The following is a 20114-nucleotide window of genomic DNA, read 5'->3' as shown; positions in this document are numbered from 1 at the left end:
TTTTCATTGGATGGGCGTCTGCTCCAGAGCGCTCATTGGCTTACGCAGGGCATAGACCCGCGCAAGTTCCGCCTGTCCGCCATCCTGGCCGGGGAGGCACCGTGCGCGTGCGCGCGTCGGAGGGGAGTGGAGGCGGAAGCGGAAGTCGAGGGGCGCGCCAGCTGGGAGCGCAGGGGCGTCCGCGGCGGCGTCGGTCCGGGCTGGGGTCGCCATGGGGCGCGGCGGCGGCACCTTCGAGCGTCTTCTCGGTAATGCCCCGCGCCGCCCCCGATGTCAGGCCGGGGTCCCAACGGTGGCCCCTGCGAGGTGGGCGGGTGGGAGGGTGCTGTCCGGGAAGGGTGTTTGGGGGCATTGCTGGGGTGGCTGGTACTGATCCGGGTGGGTGTCGGGGATGGCTGGTGCTGATCCGGGTGGGTGCCTGGGGTGGCTGGTGCTGTCCGGGGAGGGTGCTTGGGGGCATTACTAGGGTGGCTGGTGCTGATCCGGGTGGGTGCCTGGGGTGGCGGGGTGCTGATGCGGGTGGGTGCCTGGGGGGATTGCTGGGGTGGCGGGGTGCTGATCCGGGTGGGTGCCTGGGGTGGCGGGGTGCTGATGCGGGTGGGTGCCTGGGGGGATTGCTGGGGTGGCTGGTGCTGTCCGGGGAGGGTGCTTGGGGGGATTACTGGGGTGGCGGGGTGCTGTCTGGGGAGGGTGTTGTCCCCGGCACCCAGATGGGTGGCAGGATCCCTTCACCTGGGACGGCTTCCGCTTTGGTCTGCCCTGGTTCCCATGCAGCACAAAGCAGTTGGGTGCTGGAAACTCCGGGGCAGGGGGGCCTTGTTCCCACTCCCTGCACCCAGTGAGGTGCATCCCTGTGTGTCCCCCCAGACAAGGCGACCAGCCAGCTCCTGCTGGAGACGGACTGGGAGTCCATTCTGCAGATCTGTGACCTGATCCGCCAGGGGGACACCCAGTGAGTGTGGGGCGGCAGGTGGAGGGGTCTCCCCAGGTGGGACTGGGGGCCGTCACCCCCCTTTCCAACCCTCTCCGGATGGCTGCTTCCCACAGAGCGAAGTATGCCGTGAATTCCATCAAGAAGAAAGTGAATGACAAGAACCCTCACGTGGCACTGTATGCACTGGAGGTGAGCATACTCCGTGTTGCCTCGCCAGGGACGGGGTAGTGGGTCCCCTTTCCGTGGCTGACTGAGAAGAGAGGGCCAGGAGAGCTTGTGGGGTGCGCTCCCCCTCAGCTGAGGCGCAGGGTTTCCGTAGGCCCCTCAGGAGGCCCTCTGGAGGACAGCCTGCACTGACCGTGGCTGTCCATCCCCCACCCTGCCCTGCAGGTCATGGAGTCTGTGGTGAAGAACTGTGGGCAGACCGTGCATGACGAGGTGGCAAACAAGCAGACCATGGAGGAGCTGAAAGAGCTACTGAAGGTATCGGGGCACATGTCGGGCGGGCACAGCCAGGGGCGCACGGTGGGCCAGGCCACAGCCAGGGGCACACAGTGGCTGGGGTGCACAGTGCGCAGGGGACATTTGGCTCCGGGGGTCCGGGATGTGCCTCTACTCTGCCAGGTCGCCAGGAACTGCTTCCTGCAAGCTGAGCTAAGAATAGTGGGCTGCTTTTGGGGGCCCAGATGTGTGGGGACGCAAAGGGCTGCTTTGCAAGTTTGGGGTACTTCTCCTGGAGAGCTCATCCAGGCCAGTGGGCGGTTGCGTGCAGGGACACCCAGGGGTGGGCAGGCAGTCTTGGCAGTGCTGCAGGGAGGCCGCCAGCCTGCACTAGGATCCCAGCCCAGCCTCAGCTGCCCCGTCTCTGTGGCTCATCACTTGGACCCAGCCGGCCCTCCCGCTGCCCACTTGGCTGTCGAGGACATGTGCTGCCTGTAGGGGAGGAGCGGGTCCTGAACCCTGGACCACAGCCATCCCAGCTGTCCTGGGCGTTGCACCTGGCCGCTGTCTCAGCACTGGATGCAAGGCCTTGCTGACTGCTGGGCTGGAGCTGGCAAGGGAGGCACCCGGCCCGGCCATGGGCAGCTCCGCCCTCAGGCCTGGGAGCCACATGGTCCCCAGGCCCATTCAGGACCACAGGTCTCCCTGGCCATCGCGCCATGCACAGGCCTCTCGGGCTCCCCGAGCTTCCTGTGGCCCCCCCACTTCTGCCCCCTCGCAGCGACAAGTGGAGGTGAACGTACGGAACAAGATCCTGTCGCTGATCCAGGCCTGGGCACACGCCTTCCGCAACGAGCCCAAGTACAAAGTGGTGCAGGACACCTACCAGATCATGAAGGTGGAGGGTGAGTGGGCAGGACGGGCTCGGGACGCCCACCATGTCACGAAGTGGGGTGTGGCCTGTGTTGGGTGCCAGGTGGGGCCTGCACACCAGGTGCTCGAATGGGAGGAGCCCAAGAAGCTGCCAGTGCCGGCCTGCTGGGAGGCTGAACAAAGCACCTCCTGAGCTGCGTGGGGCCTCATGAGCAGGCAGGATGGTAGAAGGCATTGGGGGGCACCTATGGGGTGAGCTGCTGCCTGGGGCCGGGTGCAAGGGGGGCCTCGGGCCCAGTGAGGGGTGGGAGCGTCCACAAGGGCAACAGGCAGCCTCAAGCCTCCTCTGCGGGGAGCCTCTGCCAAGGCTGTCCGGGCCCTCTGGGCCCTGCATGGTTAGACCAGCTAGGGCATCCTCTTCAAGGCGTTCTTGAGGAAATAGATGCTTGGGGTCAGGAAGCCCCTGACAGGGTGACCCCCAGCGACCCTGGCCTCCTCCTTGCAGGGCACGTCTTCCCGGAGTTCAAGGAGAGTGATGCCATGTTTGCTGCCGAGAGAGTGAGTCCTGTGGGTGCTGAGGGCCTGGCAGGGGAGCCTGGGGGCCCAGCTCGAGGGAACCCCTGGGTGAGTCCTGTGTGTGCTGAGGGGACACGTGGGCATGGGTGAGGTGCCCTTGAGCCCTGGATGGAGGGTACATGCTCCAGTGTTGACATATCCCCTGGCTGGGGTGAGTGGAGTCGGGTGGGCAGGGAGGCCTCCGCAGCTGAGGCTCTGTGCTCTCCAGGCCCCGGATTGGGTGGACGCCGAGGAGTGCCACCGGTGCAGGGTGCAGTTTGGGGTGGTGACCCGCAAGGTGAGTGCCCGCTCAAGTCTCGGGCCACCAGCCCTCTGCTGTCATCTAGTGCTCTTGAAGAGGGTCCCTGGGGTGCAGAGGGAGCGGTGGCAGCCCCTTGGCAGTCAGCCAGTCACGCTGCCTGGGGCAGGGTCCTGGTGCTGCCCCTGCCCAGGAGGGTTGAGCCCGCAGCGTCTGTTGCACAGCACCACTGCCGGGCCTGCGGGCAGATCTTCTGCGGGAGGTGTTCCTCCAAGTACTCCACCATCCCCAAGTTCGGCATCGAGAAGGAAGTGCGCGTGTGCGAGCCCTGCTACGAGCAGCTCAACAAGTGAGTCCCTGCACCAGGAGCGGCCGCTCCCTGCGGGCTCGGGGTGCGCGGGGAGACCCAGAACTGCACTCCCCCGGAGCTGGGGCTGGGTGTGGTGGGTAGTGTGTGGCACCTCGTCAGGGAGGAAGTCGGCACCCTTGGCGGTGGTGCTGTGCGGGGAGTTTCGGGCTGTGCATGGCTCAGGCTGTGCTGGGAACGGGAATCTCCTGGGGCTCCCATCCCAAGAACCCAACCACACGGGCATCCTGTTCCTGCGTGGCCATGTGGCTCCTGGGCTGTGGGCACCACCCTGGTGGTGCAGGCCACTTGTGTTCTGCTCCCCTTGTCCCCTCAAGCTCTGCCTGTTGCCCACGTTCTTCCCCCACTGCTCGCTCTGCCCCCCACTGCCGCCCGTGCCCGGCCTTCAGCTCTGTGTCGCCTTCGAGCTGACACACTTCTGCTTCATACCCCAGCTGCCCACTGCGGCCAAGGCTGGCTCGGGTGTGAACTTGACCAGGACTGTCCTGTGGGTGCTGGGGACCGTCACCCGCTGCCTCCTGGGGCAGGCGTGCAGTGGCAGGAGGCTGGACGTGGTAGCGAGTCAGGGCTACCTGTGCTGCTGTGCCAGGCAGCCCTGCGTCAGGACGGTTCCTCCAGGTGGAGCTGCCTTTCCAGCACTTTGCGCCGTGGCTGTGGTCACGTGGCCCAGTGTCTGGGAGCCCCAGCCTCGCCGCTGCGGCCCGTCCTGAGGCCCAGGCTCTGCTGGCTGTGGGATGGCTCGGAGCACAGCGCTCGGGGGGCAGGACGGTCGCCGCGTGGGGACCGGGCAGACCCCGAGGGGAGCACAGCCGCTCACCGTGCCTGCTGTCCTCCAGGAAAGCCGAAGGAAAGGCGACCACCACCTCCGAGCTGCCCCCGGAGTACCTGACCAGCCCCCTGTCACAACAGTCCCAGGTAGCCACACTCCCCGCTCCGTGGCCCGTTGTTCGCCGGGCACCTCTGCCCTGGCCCCTCACTGGCCCTTCCACCCTCAGCTGCCCCCAAAGCGGGATGAGACAGCCCTGCAGGAGGAGGAGGAGCTGCAGCTGGCGCTGGCCCTGTCGCAGTCAGAGGCCGAGGAGAAGGAGAGGCTGGTGAGCTGGGGCCCCGGAACTGCTGTGGGGGTCCCCGCGGACGTGTGCCGGCCTCCCCCGTGACCTTTCCCTCCCGCCCTGTACAGAGACAGAAATCCAGCTACTCTCCTTACCCCAAGGCGGAGCCCACGCCCGTGGCCTCATCAGCGCCACCCGCAGGCAGCCTGTATTCATCCCCCGTGGTGAGCCAACCCCTGCCACGCCCCGTTTTTCCCTTCTCGTCCCAGGCCCATGCTCTGGGTGGGGTGCAGGGACTGGCCACCTTACCTTATAGACCAGTGGTAGGGTGCAGGGCTGCCCGGCTGGGTCAAGGGTCCTGTCAGTGTGCCAGTGGCACTGGGACCGTGATGACACCACACACACGCTTGCTAGCATCAGAGCCGGGTCACCTGTGACCCCAGGCACAGGGGATGGAAGGGCCGGGCCACGGGGGCCCCCTGTGACACCAGGCATGAGGGATGGAGGGGCCAGGCCACAGGGGCCCCCTGTGACACCAGGCATGAGGAATGGAGGGGCCACGGGGGCCCCCTGTGACACCAGGCGTGAGGAATGGAGGGGCCAGGCCGCAGGGAACCCCTGTGACACCAGGCATGAGGAATGGAGGGGCCAGGCCACGGGGGCCCCCTGTGACACCAGGCGCGAGGGATGAAGGGGCCGGGCCACGGGTCCCCTTGGCCTCGGTGGCAGTGGGGCCGCCTCCGTGTGACCGCAGCCTGCCTCTGTCTCCCAGAACTCCTCGGCTCCAGTGGCGGAGGACATGGACCCCGAGGTAAGGGCCTGGCCGGGGGGCTGTCCCCGCCGGTGCCCGGCCCGCACGGCTCACCTTGCTCTTGGCTATGCAGCTTGCCCGATACCTCAACCGCAACTACTGGGAGAAGAAGCAGGAGGAGGCGCGACGGAGCCCCACGCCCTCGGCGCCCGTGCCGCTGGCAGAGCCGGCCACCCAGCCTGGGGAGGGGCCCGGGGCCCTGGCCAGCACGGCCGAGGTGAGGCGTGCCTGGTGCTGCTGGCCCACGCCCGGCTCCTGGTGCCCCAGCGGGGCCCGCTCAGTGAAGCGCATGCTCTGGTTTCTTGCAGACGTGCCTTCTGGAGACGGAGCCTCAGCCTGTGGCCTCCTCCGGTGGCCCCTTCAGTGAGGTAAGCAGCAGGTCCTCCGTGCCAGGAGCACCGGGCCTGCGGCACGGGTGTCTGTGAGGGGCTCCGTGCCCTTGGCGCTGGGCTGCAGGCGCCGGGCTGTGGGCTGCAGCTGCCCACGCGCGGGATATTCTGGCACCAGGAAGTCACAGCCCCGCCGGCCTTCTGGGCTCTGCGCCCGTGGCAGCCCTGTGCCAGTCAGGCCCTGCTGGGCATCGACAGCCCGGCCGCGGGTTTTGGCCTGCAGCACAGCAGAGCGCGTGTGAGGTCCCCTGTGCCCCCGGGGGAGGCGGGCACTCAGGAGCCCCCGTGCCCGCAGCAGTACCAGAACGGGGAGTCGGAGGAGAGCCACGAGCAGCTGCTGAAGGCGCTGCAGAACGCCGTCACCACCTTCGTCAACCGCATGAAGAGCAACCACATGCGGGGCCGCAGCATCACCAACGACTCGGCCGTGCTCTCGCTCTTCCAGTCCATCAGCAGCACGCACCCCCAGCTGCTGGAGCTGCTCAACCAGCTGGACGAGCGGCGGCGTGGGTCCCGGGGTCCCCGCGGGGTGGACGGGCAGGCAGCGCCGGCTGGGGGAGGCTCACCTGCCGCCACCCCGCCCCCGCAGTGTACTACGAGGGGCTGCAGGACAAGCTGGCGCAGATCCGGGACGCCCGGGGTGCCCTGAGCGCCCTGCGGGAGGAGCACCGGGAGAAGCTGCGCCGGGCGGCCGAGGAAGCCGAGCGCCAGCGCCAGATCCAGCTCGCCCAGAAGCTGGAGATCATGAGGCAGAAGAAGCAGGTGGGAGCGGGGCGGCTGGCGGGCACCGGGCTGACGGGCACCGGGCTGACGGGCTGGGGTGGGCTGACAGTCTGGGCTGATGGGCTGGGGCGGGCCAGGCTGACTTGGGCTGACGGGCTGGGGCGGGCTCACGGGCTCACGGGCTCACGGGCTGGGGTGGGCTGACGGGCTGGGGCGGGCCGGGCCGGGCTGGGCTCATGGACCCCTGGCCTGCAGGAGTACCTGGAGGTGCAGCGGCAGCTGGCCATCCAGCGCCTGCAGGAGCAGGAGAAGGAGCGGCAGATGCGCCTGGAGCAGCAGAAGCAGACAGTGCAGATGCGGGCACAGATGCCCGCCTTCCCCCTGCCCTACGCCCAGGCACGTGCTGGCCCCACCCTTGCCACCCTGCACTGTGCCCCGCCCGGCAGAGGACCTGCCCTCACGGCTGCCCCTCCACCCCCCCAGCTCCAGGCCATGCCTGCGGCCGGGGGAGTGCTGTACCAGGCATCGGGCCCGACCAGCTTCCCAGCCACCTTCAGCCCCGCAGGCTCGGTGGAGGGCTCCCCCATGCACAGCGTGTACATGAGCCAGCCGGCCCCGGCGGCCGGCGCCTACCCCAGCATGCCCGCTGCAGCGGCAGGTAAGGGGTGCGGTGGGAGTGTGGCTCCAGATTTCAGGTTTAGCTCGCTTTCTAGGAAAGTTGGGCATGTGGAATCTTCTAGATTGCCGCCCCCCGCCCCGCACACCCTTTTGAATCACCAGGGTGGGAAACTGGCCTGGCCCTCCGGGGTGGGGGTTCCCGGATGGCAGCGCTTACAGCTGGAGCTGTGGCCCATGGGGCTCACCGAGCCGACCCTGCGGCGCTGTGGGTGGGCAGCCACACAGCCTGGGTCCTCCCACTCCCCGCTCAGGAACATCCATGTTGGCGTCACCATCTGGAAGGATGGGTGTGTTGGGGACTGCGCCCGGGCCAGCCCCTCAGCGACCTTGGGCTGCACCTCTGTCCAGGGAGCCGGCCGCGGGGGGGAGGGGCGGGCCGCAAGGCGGGAGGCAGGAGTTTCAGGTGTGTACACTGTGCTTTTTGGGGACACTGGGACGTCCTGGCCAGCCTGACCGGTGGCCCAGCATGTTGGGCTGTTCAGGGCGTGGTGTCCCCTGCACCGTGGGCACGGCCTGCGCCCTCCCGGCTGCTCCTGCCTTGCAGATCCGGGCGTGGTGGGTGCCTACATGTACCCTGCGGGCACCACAGGAGCACAGGCGGCCCCCCAAGCACAGGCCGGCCCCGCTGCCAGCTCTGCCTACTCCTCCTACCAGCCCACGGCCGCCCCAGGCTACCAGGTACCAGGGAGGGAGGGCACAGCCGCACTCTGCCCTGCCAGCCCTGCGCCCCTCACCCCGCCTCCCTCCGCAGAACGTGGCGCCCCAGGCCCCCCAGAGCCTGCCCATCTCGCAGCCAGCCGCGCAGCCGGGCACCATGGGTTACATGGGGAGCCAGTCCGTGTCCCTGTACCAGCCCTACAGCATGCAGGTGAGTGTGGCCGATGCCGCCGTGACCCTCGGGCCCCCGTGGGCGGCGGTGGCGTGCGCCCGGCCACGCCGCCTGAGGGGCCTCGGCTTACTCCCCAGAACCTCATGAGCACGCTCCCGGGCCAGGACGCGTCCCTGGCGCCCCAGCAGCCCTACCTGGCTGGCCAGCAGCCCCCGTACCAGCAGGTGAGTCGCCCGCAGGCCGCTGCCCCCCGCGGGCTCCTGGGGCGGAGGGAGGCGGAGGGCACCCCACCCGTGGGCACAGGGGTCGTCGACGCTGATGCCCGGCGGGCTGCGGGGAGGCGGGGGCAGCTGGGAGGGCAGTGCCGCATCCGTCCCCCGCCCACAGCTGGCGCCCGCCGGCGGCCCCCCGCAGCAGCAGCCCCCCGTGGCCCCGCAGCCTCCCGCACAGGGCCCGCCCGTGCAGGCCGGCGAAGCCCAGCTCATCTCCTTCGACTGACCGAGTAACACTACGCTGCGCCCGCCGCCCCGCGCCCCCAGCCCCGCGCCCCGCGCCCCACTTCAGTGTCCGACCCCTTCCCAGGGCTGGGCCTCACGGACGGGCACCCCTGTCGGGCGTGCGGGCGCCCAGGGCGGCAGCGCAGCCCCGCTCTCCCCCGGCCTCTCCTCCTGCTGTCTCCCTCCAGTGCGGAAATAAACTAAACATGTTCCAGACAAGCCGTGTGTCACTGGGGGCGTGAGATGCTGCGGGACTCAGACACTGCGGGGCTGAGACTGCGGGGCTGAGCGACTGCTGGGCTGAGAGACACTGCGGGGCTTGAGACTGCGGGGCTGAGACACTGGGGCTGAGAGACACTGCGGGGCTGAGAGACTGCTGGGCTGAGAGACACGGGCTGAGACACTGCGGGATTGAGACACTGCGGGGCTGAGAGACAGTGCGGGGCTGAGAGACACTGGGGCTCTGAGACTGCGGGACTGAGAGACACTGCGGGGCTGAGAGACTGCGGGACTGAGAGACACTGCGGGGCTGAGACACTGGGGCTGAGAGACACTGCGGGGCTGAGAGACACTGCGGGGCTGAGACACTGGGGCTGAGAGACAGTGCGGGGCTGAGAGACACTGGGACTGAGAGACACTGCGGGGCTGAGACACTGGGGCTGAGAGACAGTGCGGGGCTGAGAGACACTGGGACTGAGAGACACTGCGGGGCTGAGATAGCTGCGGTAATGCGTGCGGCAGCGGCTCCGTGAGACTCTAACGCACTAACGCTGCCGACGCGCCCGCTGTCTCCCGCAGCGACCCCCTGACCGGCCCCGCCGCCGGCTGAGCTCGGGACTGCGCGGGCGGCCTGGGTGCGGACTCCGCCCGCAGACACGACGGGGCCGCGCCGAGCCCGCCCTGCAGACATGGATGGGGACGGAAGGCTAGGCCGCTGCACCGCCCCGACGGATGCGCACGGAGCGCCGGCCTCCCTCTGCGCCTGCGCCACGAGCGGCCTTCCGGGAGTCTGGGAGACTAGAGAAGGTGCGTGCTAGAGCGTCGCCCCCATCGCATGCTCTCGGCTCCTCGGCTAGAGCGTCGCCCCGCTCGCATGCTCTCGGCTCCTCGGCTAGAGCGTCGCCCCCGCTCGCATGCTGTCGGCTTCGTGGGCTAGAGCGTCGCCACGCTCGTATGCTCCCGGTTCCCCGGCTAGAGCGTCGCTGCAGGAGCCGCGTGTGACCTTCCCACGCGGAGCGATGCTGCCGGCGGCCGCTCGCCCCCTGTGGGGGTCGCGTCTGGGACTGCGCCTCGCCAGGTACGGTGGGGCGCCCTGGCGGGTGGGGGGCCCGCGGTCGCCGGGCACGGTGCAGGGGCCGGGGGGCGCGACCTCGGCGGGAGCGCGCGGAGCTCCGGGCTCGGCCCCCGGGCGACCTTGGATGGTGCCCGAGCCCGGTGCGCGGCCGCGGCAGCCCGGTGCGGCCGTGGCAGCCCGCGCTCATGCCGTCCTGGGGCGGGGACAGGCAGCCGGTGCCCCGCGTGTGCGCCGCGCGCCCCCTGAGCTGCAGCAGCCGTCGCCGCGGCGAGGCCCTGGCCGGGGCGCCCCTGGACAACGCCCCCAAGGAGTACCCCGCCAAGGTGCAGCAGCTGGTGCGGGACATCGCCGGCCTCACGCTGCTCGAGCTCTCGGACCTCAACGAGCTCCTGAAGGTACCGGCGCGGGCGCTGGGCTGGGCGGCTGGGCTCCCGGCTGAGCGGACCCCCAAACTCCCGCCTGTTTGCAGAAAACGCTGAAGATCCAGGACGTGGGTGCCGTGCTGCCCAGCGCTGCCCCTGTGGCCGCCGCCCCTGCCCCTGAGGTGAGCCCCGCCTGGCCCGGTGGGGGGAGCGGGCTCGTGCACCCCCGGGGTGAGCCTCTCCCTCCAAGGATGACAGGAGCTGGAGCTGCGCCAGGCTGCAGCCAGGAGCCTGGAGCCCTCTCCGGGTCTCGGGAGGGCACAGAGTCTTGGGCTGTGCTGAACTGCTGCCCTAGCCGCAAGCGGAGAGCTGGGTGGGAAGTGGGGTCCCTCACCCTCCTGGGGAGCTGGGCTAGCGTGCCCAGGGGGTGGCTGCAGGTGCCAGCTGCACTGCCCCTTCCCAGGAGTCTGAAGAAGACGTGCCCAAGCAGAAGGAGCGCACGCATTTCACCGTGCGCCTCACGGAGGCCAAGCCCGTGGACAAGGTGAAGCTCATCAAGGAGATCAAGAACTACATCCAGGGCATCAACCTCGTGCAGGTGGGCACGCTGACCACGACAGGGGCTCGGCCCTGACCGCTTTGCCCGTGCCCGGCCCCGCCGCCCTGCATCCTGACCCCTGCGCCCGCGTCCTGACCCCGTTGTCCCCATAGGCCAAGAAGCTGGTGGAGTCTTTGCCTCAGGAAATCAAAGCCAACGTGGTGAAGGCCGAGGCGGAGAAGATCAAGGCGGCCCTGGAAGCCGTGGGCGGCACCGTGGTCCTGGAGTAGCCACGAGGACTGAGGACTCGCAGGCCGGCCCCTGCCACCCCAGCGCCAGGGACTTGGGGAGCGGGGGTCCAGCACAACGTGGCCAGCCACGGGCAGACAGGCCCACCTGCTGTGCTGGGAGGGGGCGGCAGCCGATGGCCTGGTGGACACTCCTGCTGCTCTGAGACAAATACACTGTGGCGGCTCCTTCGATGCGGGCTCTGCGTGCGTGCATGGGGGGGTGCCCCAGGGGAGGCCTTGAGGTGCACTGGGTGCTCTGGGTGCCCAAGGGGTCGGGGGACAGTGGGCCCCACAGCAGGCCTTCAGGGGCCCTGCCTTCTGGCTTCGGTCTCTTGCAAAACCAGCCAGTGCCTGGGGGTGTGGCCCAGCCCGGCTGCCGCGGCTTAACGACTGTCCAGCAGCAGGTCCTGGGCGCACTGCCCCCTGCCACCCCGGGGAGACTGTGGCCACCCCGGAGCCAAGGACTTGCCACTGGGAGAGGGGGCTGCCTTGCCCCGTGAGGGTCCCCAGGCCCTTCCCTGTGGCCTGTGGGTACCGGCCGAACCCTGGCGTGCAAGACCACACCTGCCTGCATGGAAGTGGGTGTGGGCACCCTGCAGGAGCCAGGGCTCTCTGCTTGGTGGCCCCCAGGAAACGGTCAGGGCCTTGACTGGGCAGGCTGGTCTCCGGCCAGGCCCCTCCCGAGGCACAGGGTGCAGGAGCCACACACTGGGAATCCTGGCTGTGCAGGCAGGTGGGGCTGGCGGTCTGCTCTGTCTTTTCTCAGCTCTTCAAATAAAACTTCAAAGCAAATGGCAGCCGTCTGTTTCCATCCCTGGCCACGGCGGCTCCCATCCTTCAGGGGCTCAGGGGCAGCTGGCAGGGGTACCACCTGCTGCACGCTCGGCACGGCCCCTGCGCCCAGGCTCCTGGTCAGTCCCCAAGTGCCCTGGGACTGCTCCGATGGGCAGCCAGGCCCTCCTGGAGCCCACAGGCTCCTTGGTGCATGCCAGCCCTGCTGTCCCCCAGGCCTGGTGTGGCATGCTTGCTCCCACTCCAGCCCCATTTGTCGCTGATCCCCAGACCCTGTCCTCTAGAGGGCCGTCCGTGAGGCCCTCAGGCTGGACGCCACTTCCCAGCCCTGCCCGGCGCAGGGCAGCGGGTCCCCACAGGCCTGACGCAGCCCCAAAGCAACTTGGGGCACTGAGGACTCCCCTTTGCCCTGCCACCTGCGTTTGTCTGGCCGGCAGCCAGGCTCGAACCCGCCCCCTCGGCAAGGAACGCCCGCGCATGGCCAGGACACGGCCTCTGCGGCGCCGGGGACGAAGGTCGTGCGGCCCCACACGCGGGCGACCCGCCAGCCAAGGCCCGTGCCCAGCGGCAGGCGGCAAGGTCAGGGCCGGCGGGCCTTCGCAGCCGGTGGGCACGGGCCGCGGGGCCGCGGCCGCTTTAAGGCGCCGTGCGCGGCCCGACGTGGCCGGCTCCGCCCCGCGCGCGCGCCGCCGCATTGGTCGCTGGGGGCGCGGGCGGGCGGCGCTTTGAACGGGGCGCGGGGCGGCGCGGGCCGGGGTCAGTCGGGGCGCGCGGCCATGGCGGGCGAGGCGCGCGTGTCGCGCTGGTACTTCGGGGGGCTGGCGTCGTGCGGGGCCGCCTGCTGCACGCACCCGCTGGACCTGCTCAAGGTGAGCCGGACGGAGGGCGCGGGCCAGGTGCGCGCAGGTGCCCGCGCCCACCCTGCTGTGGCGCAGCAGGTGCCCCGGCGGGGAGGCGCGCGTGTTTGTCCACCGAGTGACCCCGGGGTGCTCCGGCCGCGCGCGGGCACGCCCACGCCGCCCCGGACTCCTGGGCAGCCGCGCCGGGCGCTGACGTGGAGGTCCAGGTGCTGACCTGGGGCCCGGGCGCTGACGTGGGGGTCGGGGCGCTGACCTGGGGGCCCGGGCGCTGACGTGGGGGTCCTGCACTGACGTGGAGATCCAGGTGCTGACCTGGGGGCCCGGGCGCTGACGTGGGGGTCGGGGCGCTGACCTGGGGGCCCGGGCGCTGACGTGGGGGTCCTGCACTGACGTGGGGTCCGGGCGGTCCTGGCCGCAGGTGCCGTGGTCCCCGGGGGCACCACATGCTGCCCGCCCCTGGGCCCTGCCCTGCTGCTGCCCCCTGGCCCTCCTCCGAGCATGCGCCGTGCCCTCTGTCCGGGCGGGGTCCTGAGGCCACCCTGGCCTGGAGCCAGTGTGGGAGGGGCAGAGCCTGGTCCCCCGTGGCGTCCCAGCACTCTTGGGGGGCCTGGCTGGGGCGACCTCAGGCAGCTGGGGGTGTGGATGAGTGGTTCTCATACGTCTCTCTTGTGCCCACTGTCCTTGACCAGCTGGGACGCTTGGGGAAGGCCTAGGGGCTCACCAGCTCTGCCCACCACCACGCGCCTGCACCCAGCACCCAGCCCAGCCCCCACACGCCCGCACCCAGCACCCAGCCCAGCCCCCACACGCCCGCACCCAGCCCCCAGCTCAGCCCCCACGCGCCTGCACCCAGCCCCCAGCCCAGCCCCCACGCGCCCGCACCCAGCCCCCACACGCCTGCACCCAGCCCCCACACGCCTGCACCCAGCCCCCAGCCCAGCCCCCACACGCCCGTACCCAGCCCCCACGCGCCCGCACCCAGCCCCCACGCGCCCGCACCCAGCCCCCAGCCCAGTCCCCACACGCCCGCACCCAACCCCCAGCCCCCCATGTCAGGACCCAGAAGCCCGGCTGGTCCCCATGTTCTCTCATCTGTTCTCATACCTCTGGGTGCCAGGAGGACCCTGGCCCGCGTGGCCACCCTGTTGGTCATCACCGCTGGGGTCAGGCCTTGGGCCTGCCCTGCCTCAGTCTCCGCGTGAACGCCGGCCTCTGCCCTGGACGCCTGGGTCCCAGCGGTGTGTCCCTCCCCCAGGTGCACCTGCAAACGCAGCAGGAGGTGAAGCTCCGTATGACGGGCATGGCGCTGCAGGTGGTACGGAGAGATGGCATCCTGGCTCTGTACAACGGCCTCAGTGCCTCGCTCTGCCGCCAGGTGTGGCCGCCAGCGCAGGGTCTCACCCCCCAGCCCTGGCCTTGCCCCCAGTGCCCGCCCCCAGTGCCCGCCTCCCAGCCCCAGGCCTTGCCCCCAGTGCCCGCCCCCCAGCCCCGGCCTTGCCCCCAGTGCCCGCCCCCCAGCCCCAGGCCTTGCCCCCAGTGCCTGCCCCCAGCCCCAGGCTGCACCCCATGGCCGCCACCCAGCCCAGGTCTACTGCTCCAGGGCCTCGTTCTCCCTCAGCTCCTTGTCCCTGACCCCCGGTGGTCCCATCCTCCCCTGGATCACCTCCCCACCAGAACTGGCCTCCCAACTGCTTTCTCCTCTTCCTGGTTTCTTAGCAGGCGGGACCCCAGGGTGGGTGTCAGACCTCCACGGGGAGACGGGAGGTCTGGGGCGAGGGAGGGGCTGGGGGCTGCAGGTGCAGGCCTTGCCCTGAGCCCACCCCGCCCTCAGATGACCTACTCCCTGACTCGCTTCGCCATATACGAGAGCGTGCGAGACCGTCTGAGCAAGGGCAGTCAGGGGCCCCTGCCCTTCCACCACAAGGTGCTGCTGGGAGGCATCAGCGGTGAGCAGGGGCAGGCCGGTGTGGGTGGGCAGCCCGCAGGGGTCCGAGGCCTCACGTGGACTTCCAGGTCCTTGTCCCCCCCAGGTCTAACCGGAGGCTTCGTGGGAACCCCTGCAGACCTGGTCAACGTGAGGTGGGTGTGTGCCCCCCACACGGGGTGCTGGGCACTGGGTGGTTGCCGTGGGCACTCACCACATCGCGGCGTCTCCCCGTCCCAGGATGCAGAATGACATGAAGCTGCACCCCCAGCAACGGCGCAAGTGAGCGACCAGCCCCACCCCGACCCCGAGCAGCTGCCCACGCCCTGCGAGCCCACGGGTCGTGGTGGGGAGGGTCGGGCCGTGGTGTGTGCCCGGGAAGGGTGAGTGGGCGCACTCGGACCCTCTGCCCCGCGTGGGAGCGGTGCTAGGTGACCCTCACGGCCCGTGTCCCTCACAGCTATGCTCACGCCCTGGACGGCCTGTTCCGCGTGTTCCGGGAAGGTGAGGGAGCCCGTGGCAGTCGGGGCGGGGAGTGGCCCGGGGCCTCAGGCCAGCGCCAACCTCGCCCCTTCCCCATGCAGAGGGCTTGAAGAAGCTGTTCTCAGGCGCGACCATGGCATCCAGCCGCGGGGCCTTGGTCACCGTGGGTCAGGTAGGGCTCCTGCCAGGGAGCGGGGCTCGGGGTGCACTGCTGAGGAAGTCACTGTGGCCGGGTGGGTGGGCACGGCTGTCTGTGCCCAGCCGACGGGCAGGAGGTGTGACTGTGTCCTGACTGCCCGCCCCCAGCTGTCCTGCTACGACCAAGCCAAGCAGCTGGTTCTGGGCACTGGCTACCTGTCGGATGGCATCTTCACACACTTTGTTGCTAGCTTCATTGCTGTAAGTGCCCGGTGGGGTGCCCTGGGGTCCCTGACCCACGCGGGCCCAGCGTGACAAGCCTCCACCCCCAGGGCGGATGTGCCACCTTCCTGTGCCAGCCCCTGGACGTGCTCAAGACTCGCCTGATGAACGCCAAGGGGGAGTACAAGGTGGGGGCAGGGCCCGGGGCAGGGGGACGGGCAGGAGGGTGCCGGGGCGCCCTCTCCTACACAGCCCCCACGTGTGAGTCTGATGGGTTACAGGTTAACGGGTAGCCCGTTCTCTGCTGTCCGTGAACTTGGGCTGAGTGCCCAGGGGGAGGGGAGCACATGCCACTCCCTCACTCCAAGCTGTGTCCTGGACCTCCCCACTTCCCATCCCAGCCTGGCCCTCCAGTCCTGCCTGCCCCAGCTGGCGCCCTGGGCTCCCTGGCGGGCGGGCTGGCGCCCTGGGCTCCCTGGCAGGCTGGCTGGCACCTGGGTCCTGGGCCTCCTGCCTTCATCCAGGTGGCAGCTGCGTTTACTTTTGTTTCAGGGCGTGTTCCACTGCGCCCTGGAGACGGCCAAGCTGGGACCCCTGGCCTTCTACAAGGTGCGTCTGGGGTCTGGGACCGGGATGTGCGGGGCCTGTGGGGGCAGGGCCCTATGCCCAGCTGGCCCTTCTCCCCGTCCCCACAGGGCCTCTTTCCTGCCGCCGTCCGCCTCATCCCGCACACCGTGCTGACCTTTGTCTTCCTGGAACAGCTGCGCCAGCACTTTGGGACAAAGGCCCCATCCTGACTGGGCCACGCACGGTCCTTCCCCAGCCCGCAGCGCCACCCCCACCCGTGCGGCACCCAGGGACGAGAGGCCAGGCCACCCCAGGGCTGCCTGGAGTGGCTGTACGCCCCGCCCCACCCTTCCTGCAGCGTCCTTGGAGGACCTGGTGGCTGAGCAGAGCCTGCCCCTGACCACTCAAGAGGGACCACAGCTTTAGGGTCCTGCGGCCGCTGCCCCGCCCAGGTCTCCAGGCAGAGCCCTGGGAGCCAAGGAGACCTGCTGTCCAGCCCCACCTGCTTTAACTGTCCTGGAACGTGGGCCTCTGGGGGCAGATATGCCGTAAGGGGCCTTTCCCTGCTGCAGCCAAACCCACCCCAGGTCTGCCCCCAGCGCACCGATGGCCCCTCCTGAGGGCTAATAAACAGTGTGGACTCGGGCCTGGAACTGCCTCCCCGTCCAGCAGTGGTGGGACCCTCTGCACCCCCAAACCAACATAGGGAGAAGAGGGGGTGAGCTGCAGTGGTGGGAAGCTTCAGGGGATGACCCCGGCTCCTGAGCATCTTAGGAAGCCAGCAGCCAGGGGCTGGTGTTGGCACTCACTCCCTACCCTGCTCTCCCGAGGGGTCCCTAGATGGGTGGGCGTGACCTGGGCCGCCAGTGCTCCTGACCCAGCCCTGCCCGGCCCTGCCCTGCCCAGACCTGGCCTGCCCTGCCCGGCCCTGCCCTTCCCTGCCCTGCCTTGCCCTGCCCTACCCGGCCCTGCCCTGCCTGGCCCTGCCCTGTCCAGCCCTGCCCCTGCCCTGCCCTGCCCTGCTCTGCCCGGACCTGGCCTGGCCTGGCCTGCCCTGCCTGGCCCTGCCCGGCCCGGCCCTGCCTGGCCCTGCCCGGCCCTGCCCTGCCTGGCCCTGCCCTGCCCTGCCCGGCCCGGCCCTGCCCTGCCTGGCCCTGCCCTGTCCAGCCCTGCCCCTGCCCTGCCCTGCCCTGCTCTGCCCGGACCTGGCCTGGCCTGCCCTGCCTGGCCCTGCCCTGCCCTGCATCCCACATGGGATGCCAGGACCCCGTTAACTGCCCTCGAATCCACCAGTTCTGGTCCAATCCCTTATTTGTCCTGTTTGTTCATTCCCAGGTTTAGCAGAGCACCTGTTGGCTCAACAGCCAGGGCCGGGCCTGAAGGACACTCCGTGCGGTGGGCAGCACCCACACGGGCTGGCCTGACGCAGATGCCCAATTCCCATGTGGTGACTCGACTCTGTTGGGACCCCTCCCCCACAGGCCTCTCGAGCAGGGACCCTGTGCCTCATCGGGTCAGTGGTCACCAGGCCGGGCTTCCCCAGAGCCTCCTGGCCCCCTCCCCTGCAGTGCTGGGAGGCGAGGGCTGAGTGGGGCGGGAGCCCGGGACAGGAGGACAGGGCAGACACTGCTTCCACAGTGCCCACCTGCAGCCTGGTTACCACAGCCCTGCACTGCGAGGCCCCGGATCTCACACTGGGGGCCAGCACGTGCCCGAGCCTGGGGGGGTCAGTTGTCTTGGAGAAGGATCGAGTATCTCACCATCATCATCACCATCTAACCCCAGGGCCCCCCAAGTCCAGTGTGGAGCGTGCCAGGTTACCCCAACACTTTCCGAGTCATCCCTGCTGATGTGCCTGTGTGGGTTCAGGCCCTGCACCCATGTGGGAGACCCTGAGAGCTCCTGTCCCGTCTGCCCCACTCCCCGTCCAGCTCCCTGCTCAGGAGCGTGGCCCCTGCCCCGGCTACTGCGGCCATGTACAGAGGAAGCTAGCGGGTGGGGAGTCTTCAAAACAAGAAAGGTTCCGGCAAGAGAGCCCAGTTAGATACTGAGTGCAGGCAGGCAAGGGTGCTGGGGCCCCATGGGCTTCCCGAATGACTCCAGACAGGAGAGCTGGGCAGGGGGCCCAGAGGAGTGCCCCTGGGTAGAGGTGCCCAGGTCAGCTGCTCATTAAAGGCCAGGCTGCGTCACTGCCCAGGGCAGCACCTCAGGGTGGAATGAGGTGTGAGACAGGAGGTCAGGTGAGCCTGGGAGCAGGTGGGTAGGAAGGTGGTGGCAGGCTGGGTCCTCAGGCACCGGAACCCTGCCCATTGCTGGGGCGAAGAGGCTTGGAAGATAGACGATTTGATGGGGGGTCGTGGTGTGGGCTGATCCTGCAGAAGCGGAGCCTCTACTGTTGGGGGCAAGTGGGGAAGCAGGGGACCCCATTGGGAGGGGGCAGGAAGGCTCAGTGGTGACGTTCACCGTCTGTACTCGGCTTTGGTGACCCCTGACGCTCCATAACAAGGCGGGGGCCCCAGCCTTGCCCCAGGGAAGCTGGCAGGGGGTCCACCTGTCCCATACCCAGGAGGTGGTGACGGTGGTGCAGGCGCTGGGCCGGGGGCCAGTGGCACTGGGGTCTCCGCTGAGACACCCACTGGCCTGGCTGACGTGGCCGGGCCCTCGCATGTGACGGCCAGGCTTAGCAGAGCTGTGGGATGCTGTGTCCCTGGAGCTGTGGTGTGGCGGATGAGGAAGTGCCGGCTTTGCTGCCTCTCCTGGGGACCTCCCCCAAGAATCTCAGGATTCCCAAGTATGTGAAGAGGCAGCGTTTGGCTCACAAGCCTGAAAGGCCCTGGGACTGTGTGCTGCGCAGCCGCCCCCCCGGCTGGCTGTGTGCCCAGGTGCCACGCCTTGGGAGTGGCCGTGTTCCCAGCCTGCTTCCCTAGGGGCATCCTCTCTGACCCAGACGGGGCTCCGGGGCCCAACACTGGCCCCTGGGCAGGCCGGGTTGTCAGGCAGGGAGCGACACTGCTTCAGGGCAGGCATCAGGAGACCACGGCAGCGTTGTCCACCTCTGCTCGGGGACAGGCCTCTCTGCTGCCCAGGGGCCAGCGGCAGGTGGAGGCCGGTGCTGCTGGGGGCCTCGGAAGAGCCTGGAGGGTGGGCCACTCGCCCACATAGCAGCTTCCACCTTCACAGACCCCGACGGCAGCTCAGGGAGGGAACACGCATGCATTCCAGCATAGTCCTGGGCCTCGGCAGGCCTGGGGAGCCCACACCAGCTCCCCTCGGAGCCTCCTCAAGGCCACACCGGCTGGGAGCCCTGGCGCCAGCAAGAGGGCACAGTGCCAGCAGCCACATTCTGAGGTGGGTGCAGTGGGTCGGCAGAGCCCAAGGTTCCACCACAGGAGTCCTGAGCACCCCTGGGACGGAACCACTGCTGCCGTCACACTGCCCACACCTGCAGCTCGGGCCACGCCTACTGGCTGTACCTGCCACCCACGTTGGACCCTCAGCTGTCCCTGGGAGGCCCAGGCCAAGGCAGGACCTGTCACCCCCTGAGATCCCTGGTGGAAGTCCTGGGAGGGGGCGCCTCCCTGGCTGCCCGACCCTGCTGGAGAGGATGCCACACAGCCAGGGGCACGTGCCTTGCTCCCCAGACTTTGCTGGGTCACTTTTTTCTTTAAAGATTTATTGGAGGGCCCGGGGTGATAGCATAGTGGTTAAAGTCCTCACCTTGAACACCCTGGGATCCACCTTTCCAACAAAAATAAATAAAAGATTTATTGGAAAGATAGATTTACACAGAGAAGGGAAGACAGAAGAAGATCTTCTGTCCACTGGTCCACTCGCCACATGGTTGCAGCTGGAGCTGAGCCGATTCGAAGCCAAGAGCCTCTTCTGGGTCTCCCACGCGGGTGCGGGGTCCCAAGCTTGGGTCCGTCCTTGGACATGAACCGGCACCCATGTGGGATTCCAGAGGGAGCCATCACACCAGGCCTGCCGCGTGGCCTTTGTTTTTCCCATCTTCCTAACCTGGCTGCCATGAAACACACACTCACTCTGGACCAGGGGTGCTGCTCATTTGCCAGTTCAGCCATAAACACGTGGTTGGGGTGAGGACTGCCTGGGGCCATCTGCACTGGTGCCCACATCCCAGCCGGAGGGGAGCTGACTGCTCCTCCAGAAAGAAGCGGGCACCATTGGTTTCCTGGTGAAGGGAGACTTTTTAGGGTGGGCAAAAGGAGCGCAGGA

General features: G+C 69.0%; 3 protein-coding genes across 9 annotated transcripts; all 3 read left to right on the top strand.

Moving 5' to 3' along the window:
- The first annotated feature begins 158 nt into the window (after positions 1–158).
- Positions 159–8588, top strand: HGS (hepatocyte growth factor-regulated tyrosine kinase substrate). Of its 5 annotated transcripts, none has more exons than XM_040989771.1 (22): positions 159–248; positions 868–952; positions 1048–1123; positions 1325–1417; positions 2157–2280; positions 2754–2806; positions 3033–3101; positions 3287–3411; positions 4266–4344; positions 4425–4523; positions 4610–4705; positions 5254–5292; positions 5366–5509; positions 5601–5660; positions 5980–6187; positions 6271–6443; positions 6660–6800; positions 6888–7062; positions 7627–7760; positions 7834–7950; positions 8049–8135; positions 8299–8588. In XM_040989771.1, the coding sequence occupies exons 1-22, from the start codon at positions 212–214 to the stop codon at positions 8407–8409; spliced, it is 2325 nt and encodes a 774-aa protein (XP_040845705.1). In that variant the 5' UTR covers positions 159–211; the 3' UTR covers positions 8410–8588. The 5 variants fall into 5 exon arrangements, with proteins under 5 accessions (XP_040845705.1, XP_040845704.1, XP_040845706.1 ...); XM_040989770.1 differs by having other exon boundaries at positions 5977–6187; XM_040989772.1 differs by having other exon boundaries at positions 5962–6187.
- A 1011-nt stretch (positions 8589–9599) lies between these two features.
- MRPL12 (mitochondrial ribosomal protein L12) lies at positions 9600–11686 on the top strand. 2 transcript variants are annotated; one of them, XM_040989449.1, is made up of 5 exons: positions 9600–9705; positions 9911–10097; positions 10172–10216; positions 10489–10662; positions 10776–11686. In XM_040989449.1, the coding sequence occupies exons 1-5, from the start codon at positions 9647–9649 to the stop codon at positions 10890–10892; spliced, it is 582 nt and encodes a 193-aa protein (XP_040845383.1). In that variant the 5' UTR covers positions 9600–9646; the 3' UTR covers positions 10893–11686. The 2 variants fall into 2 exon arrangements, with proteins under 2 accessions (XP_040845383.1, XP_040845382.1); XM_040989448.1 differs by having other exon boundaries at positions 10172–10246; positions 10528–10662.
- A 773-nt stretch (positions 11687–12459) lies between these two features.
- Positions 12460–16199, top strand: SLC25A10 (solute carrier family 25 member 10). 2 transcript variants are annotated; one of them, XM_040989447.1, is made up of 11 exons: positions 12460–12553; positions 13800–13919; positions 14376–14490; positions 14575–14623; positions 14709–14750; positions 14929–14972; positions 15053–15123; positions 15258–15350; positions 15422–15499; positions 15864–15920; positions 16007–16199. In XM_040989447.1, exons 1-11 carry the CDS (start codon positions 12461–12463, stop codon positions 16106–16108), a joined length of 864 nt encoding a protein of 287 aa, XP_040845381.1. In that variant the 5' UTR covers position 12460; the 3' UTR covers positions 16109–16199. The 2 variants fall into 2 exon arrangements, with proteins under 2 accessions (XP_040845381.1, XP_040845380.1); XM_040989446.1 differs by having other exon boundaries at positions 15258–15361; positions 15409–15499.
- The last annotated feature ends 3915 nt before the right edge of the window (positions 16200–20114 follow it).

Source organism: Ochotona curzoniae, unplaced genomic scaffold (genome assembly GCF_017591425.1).
Source record: "Ochotona curzoniae isolate NIBS_2020 unplaced genomic scaffold, NIBS_Ocur_1.0 contig_523, whole genome shotgun sequence".
NCBI lineage: Eukaryota > Metazoa > Chordata > Mammalia > Lagomorpha > Ochotonidae > Ochotona > Ochotona curzoniae.
The sequence above is the reverse complement of the archived record's forward strand: the minus strand, read 5'-3'. Positions and strand labels throughout refer to the sequence as shown.

Coding starts and splice junctions, on each gene's coding strand:
- HGS (XM_040989768.1), top strand. CDS start 212: ATGGGGCGCGGCGGCGGCACCTTCGAGCGTCTTCTCG. Junction 3,102..3,286: donor TTGGGGTGGTGACCCGCAAG/GTGAGTGCCCGC, acceptor TCTGTTGCACAG/CACCACTGCCGGGCCTGCGG. Junction 5,293..5,365: donor CGGAGGACATGGACCCCGAG/GTAAGGGCCTGG, acceptor TTGGCTATGCAG/CTTGCCCGATACCTCAACCG.
- MRPL12 (XM_040989449.1), top strand. CDS start 9,647: ATGCTGCCGGCGGCCGCTCGCCCCCTGTGGGGGTCGCGTCTGGGACTG. Junction 10,098..10,171: donor ACCTCAACGAGCTCCTGAAG/GTACCGGCGCGG, acceptor GCCTGTTTGCAG/AAAACGCTGAAGATCCAGGA. Junction 10,663..10,775: donor AGGGCATCAACCTCGTGCAG/GTGGGCACGCTG, acceptor TTGTCCCCATAG/GCCAAGAAGCTGGTGGAGTC.
- SLC25A10 (XM_040989446.1), top strand. CDS start 12,461: ATGGCGGGCGAGGCGCGCGTGTCGCGCTGGTACTTCGGGGGGCTGGCG. Junction 12,554..13,799: donor ACCCGCTGGACCTGCTCAAG/GTGAGCCGGACG, acceptor TCCCTCCCCCAG/GTGCACCTGCAAACGCAGCA. Junction 14,624..14,708: donor GCAGACCTGGTCAACGTGAG/GTGGGTGTGTGC, acceptor TCCCCGTCCCAG/GATGCAGAATGACATGAAGC.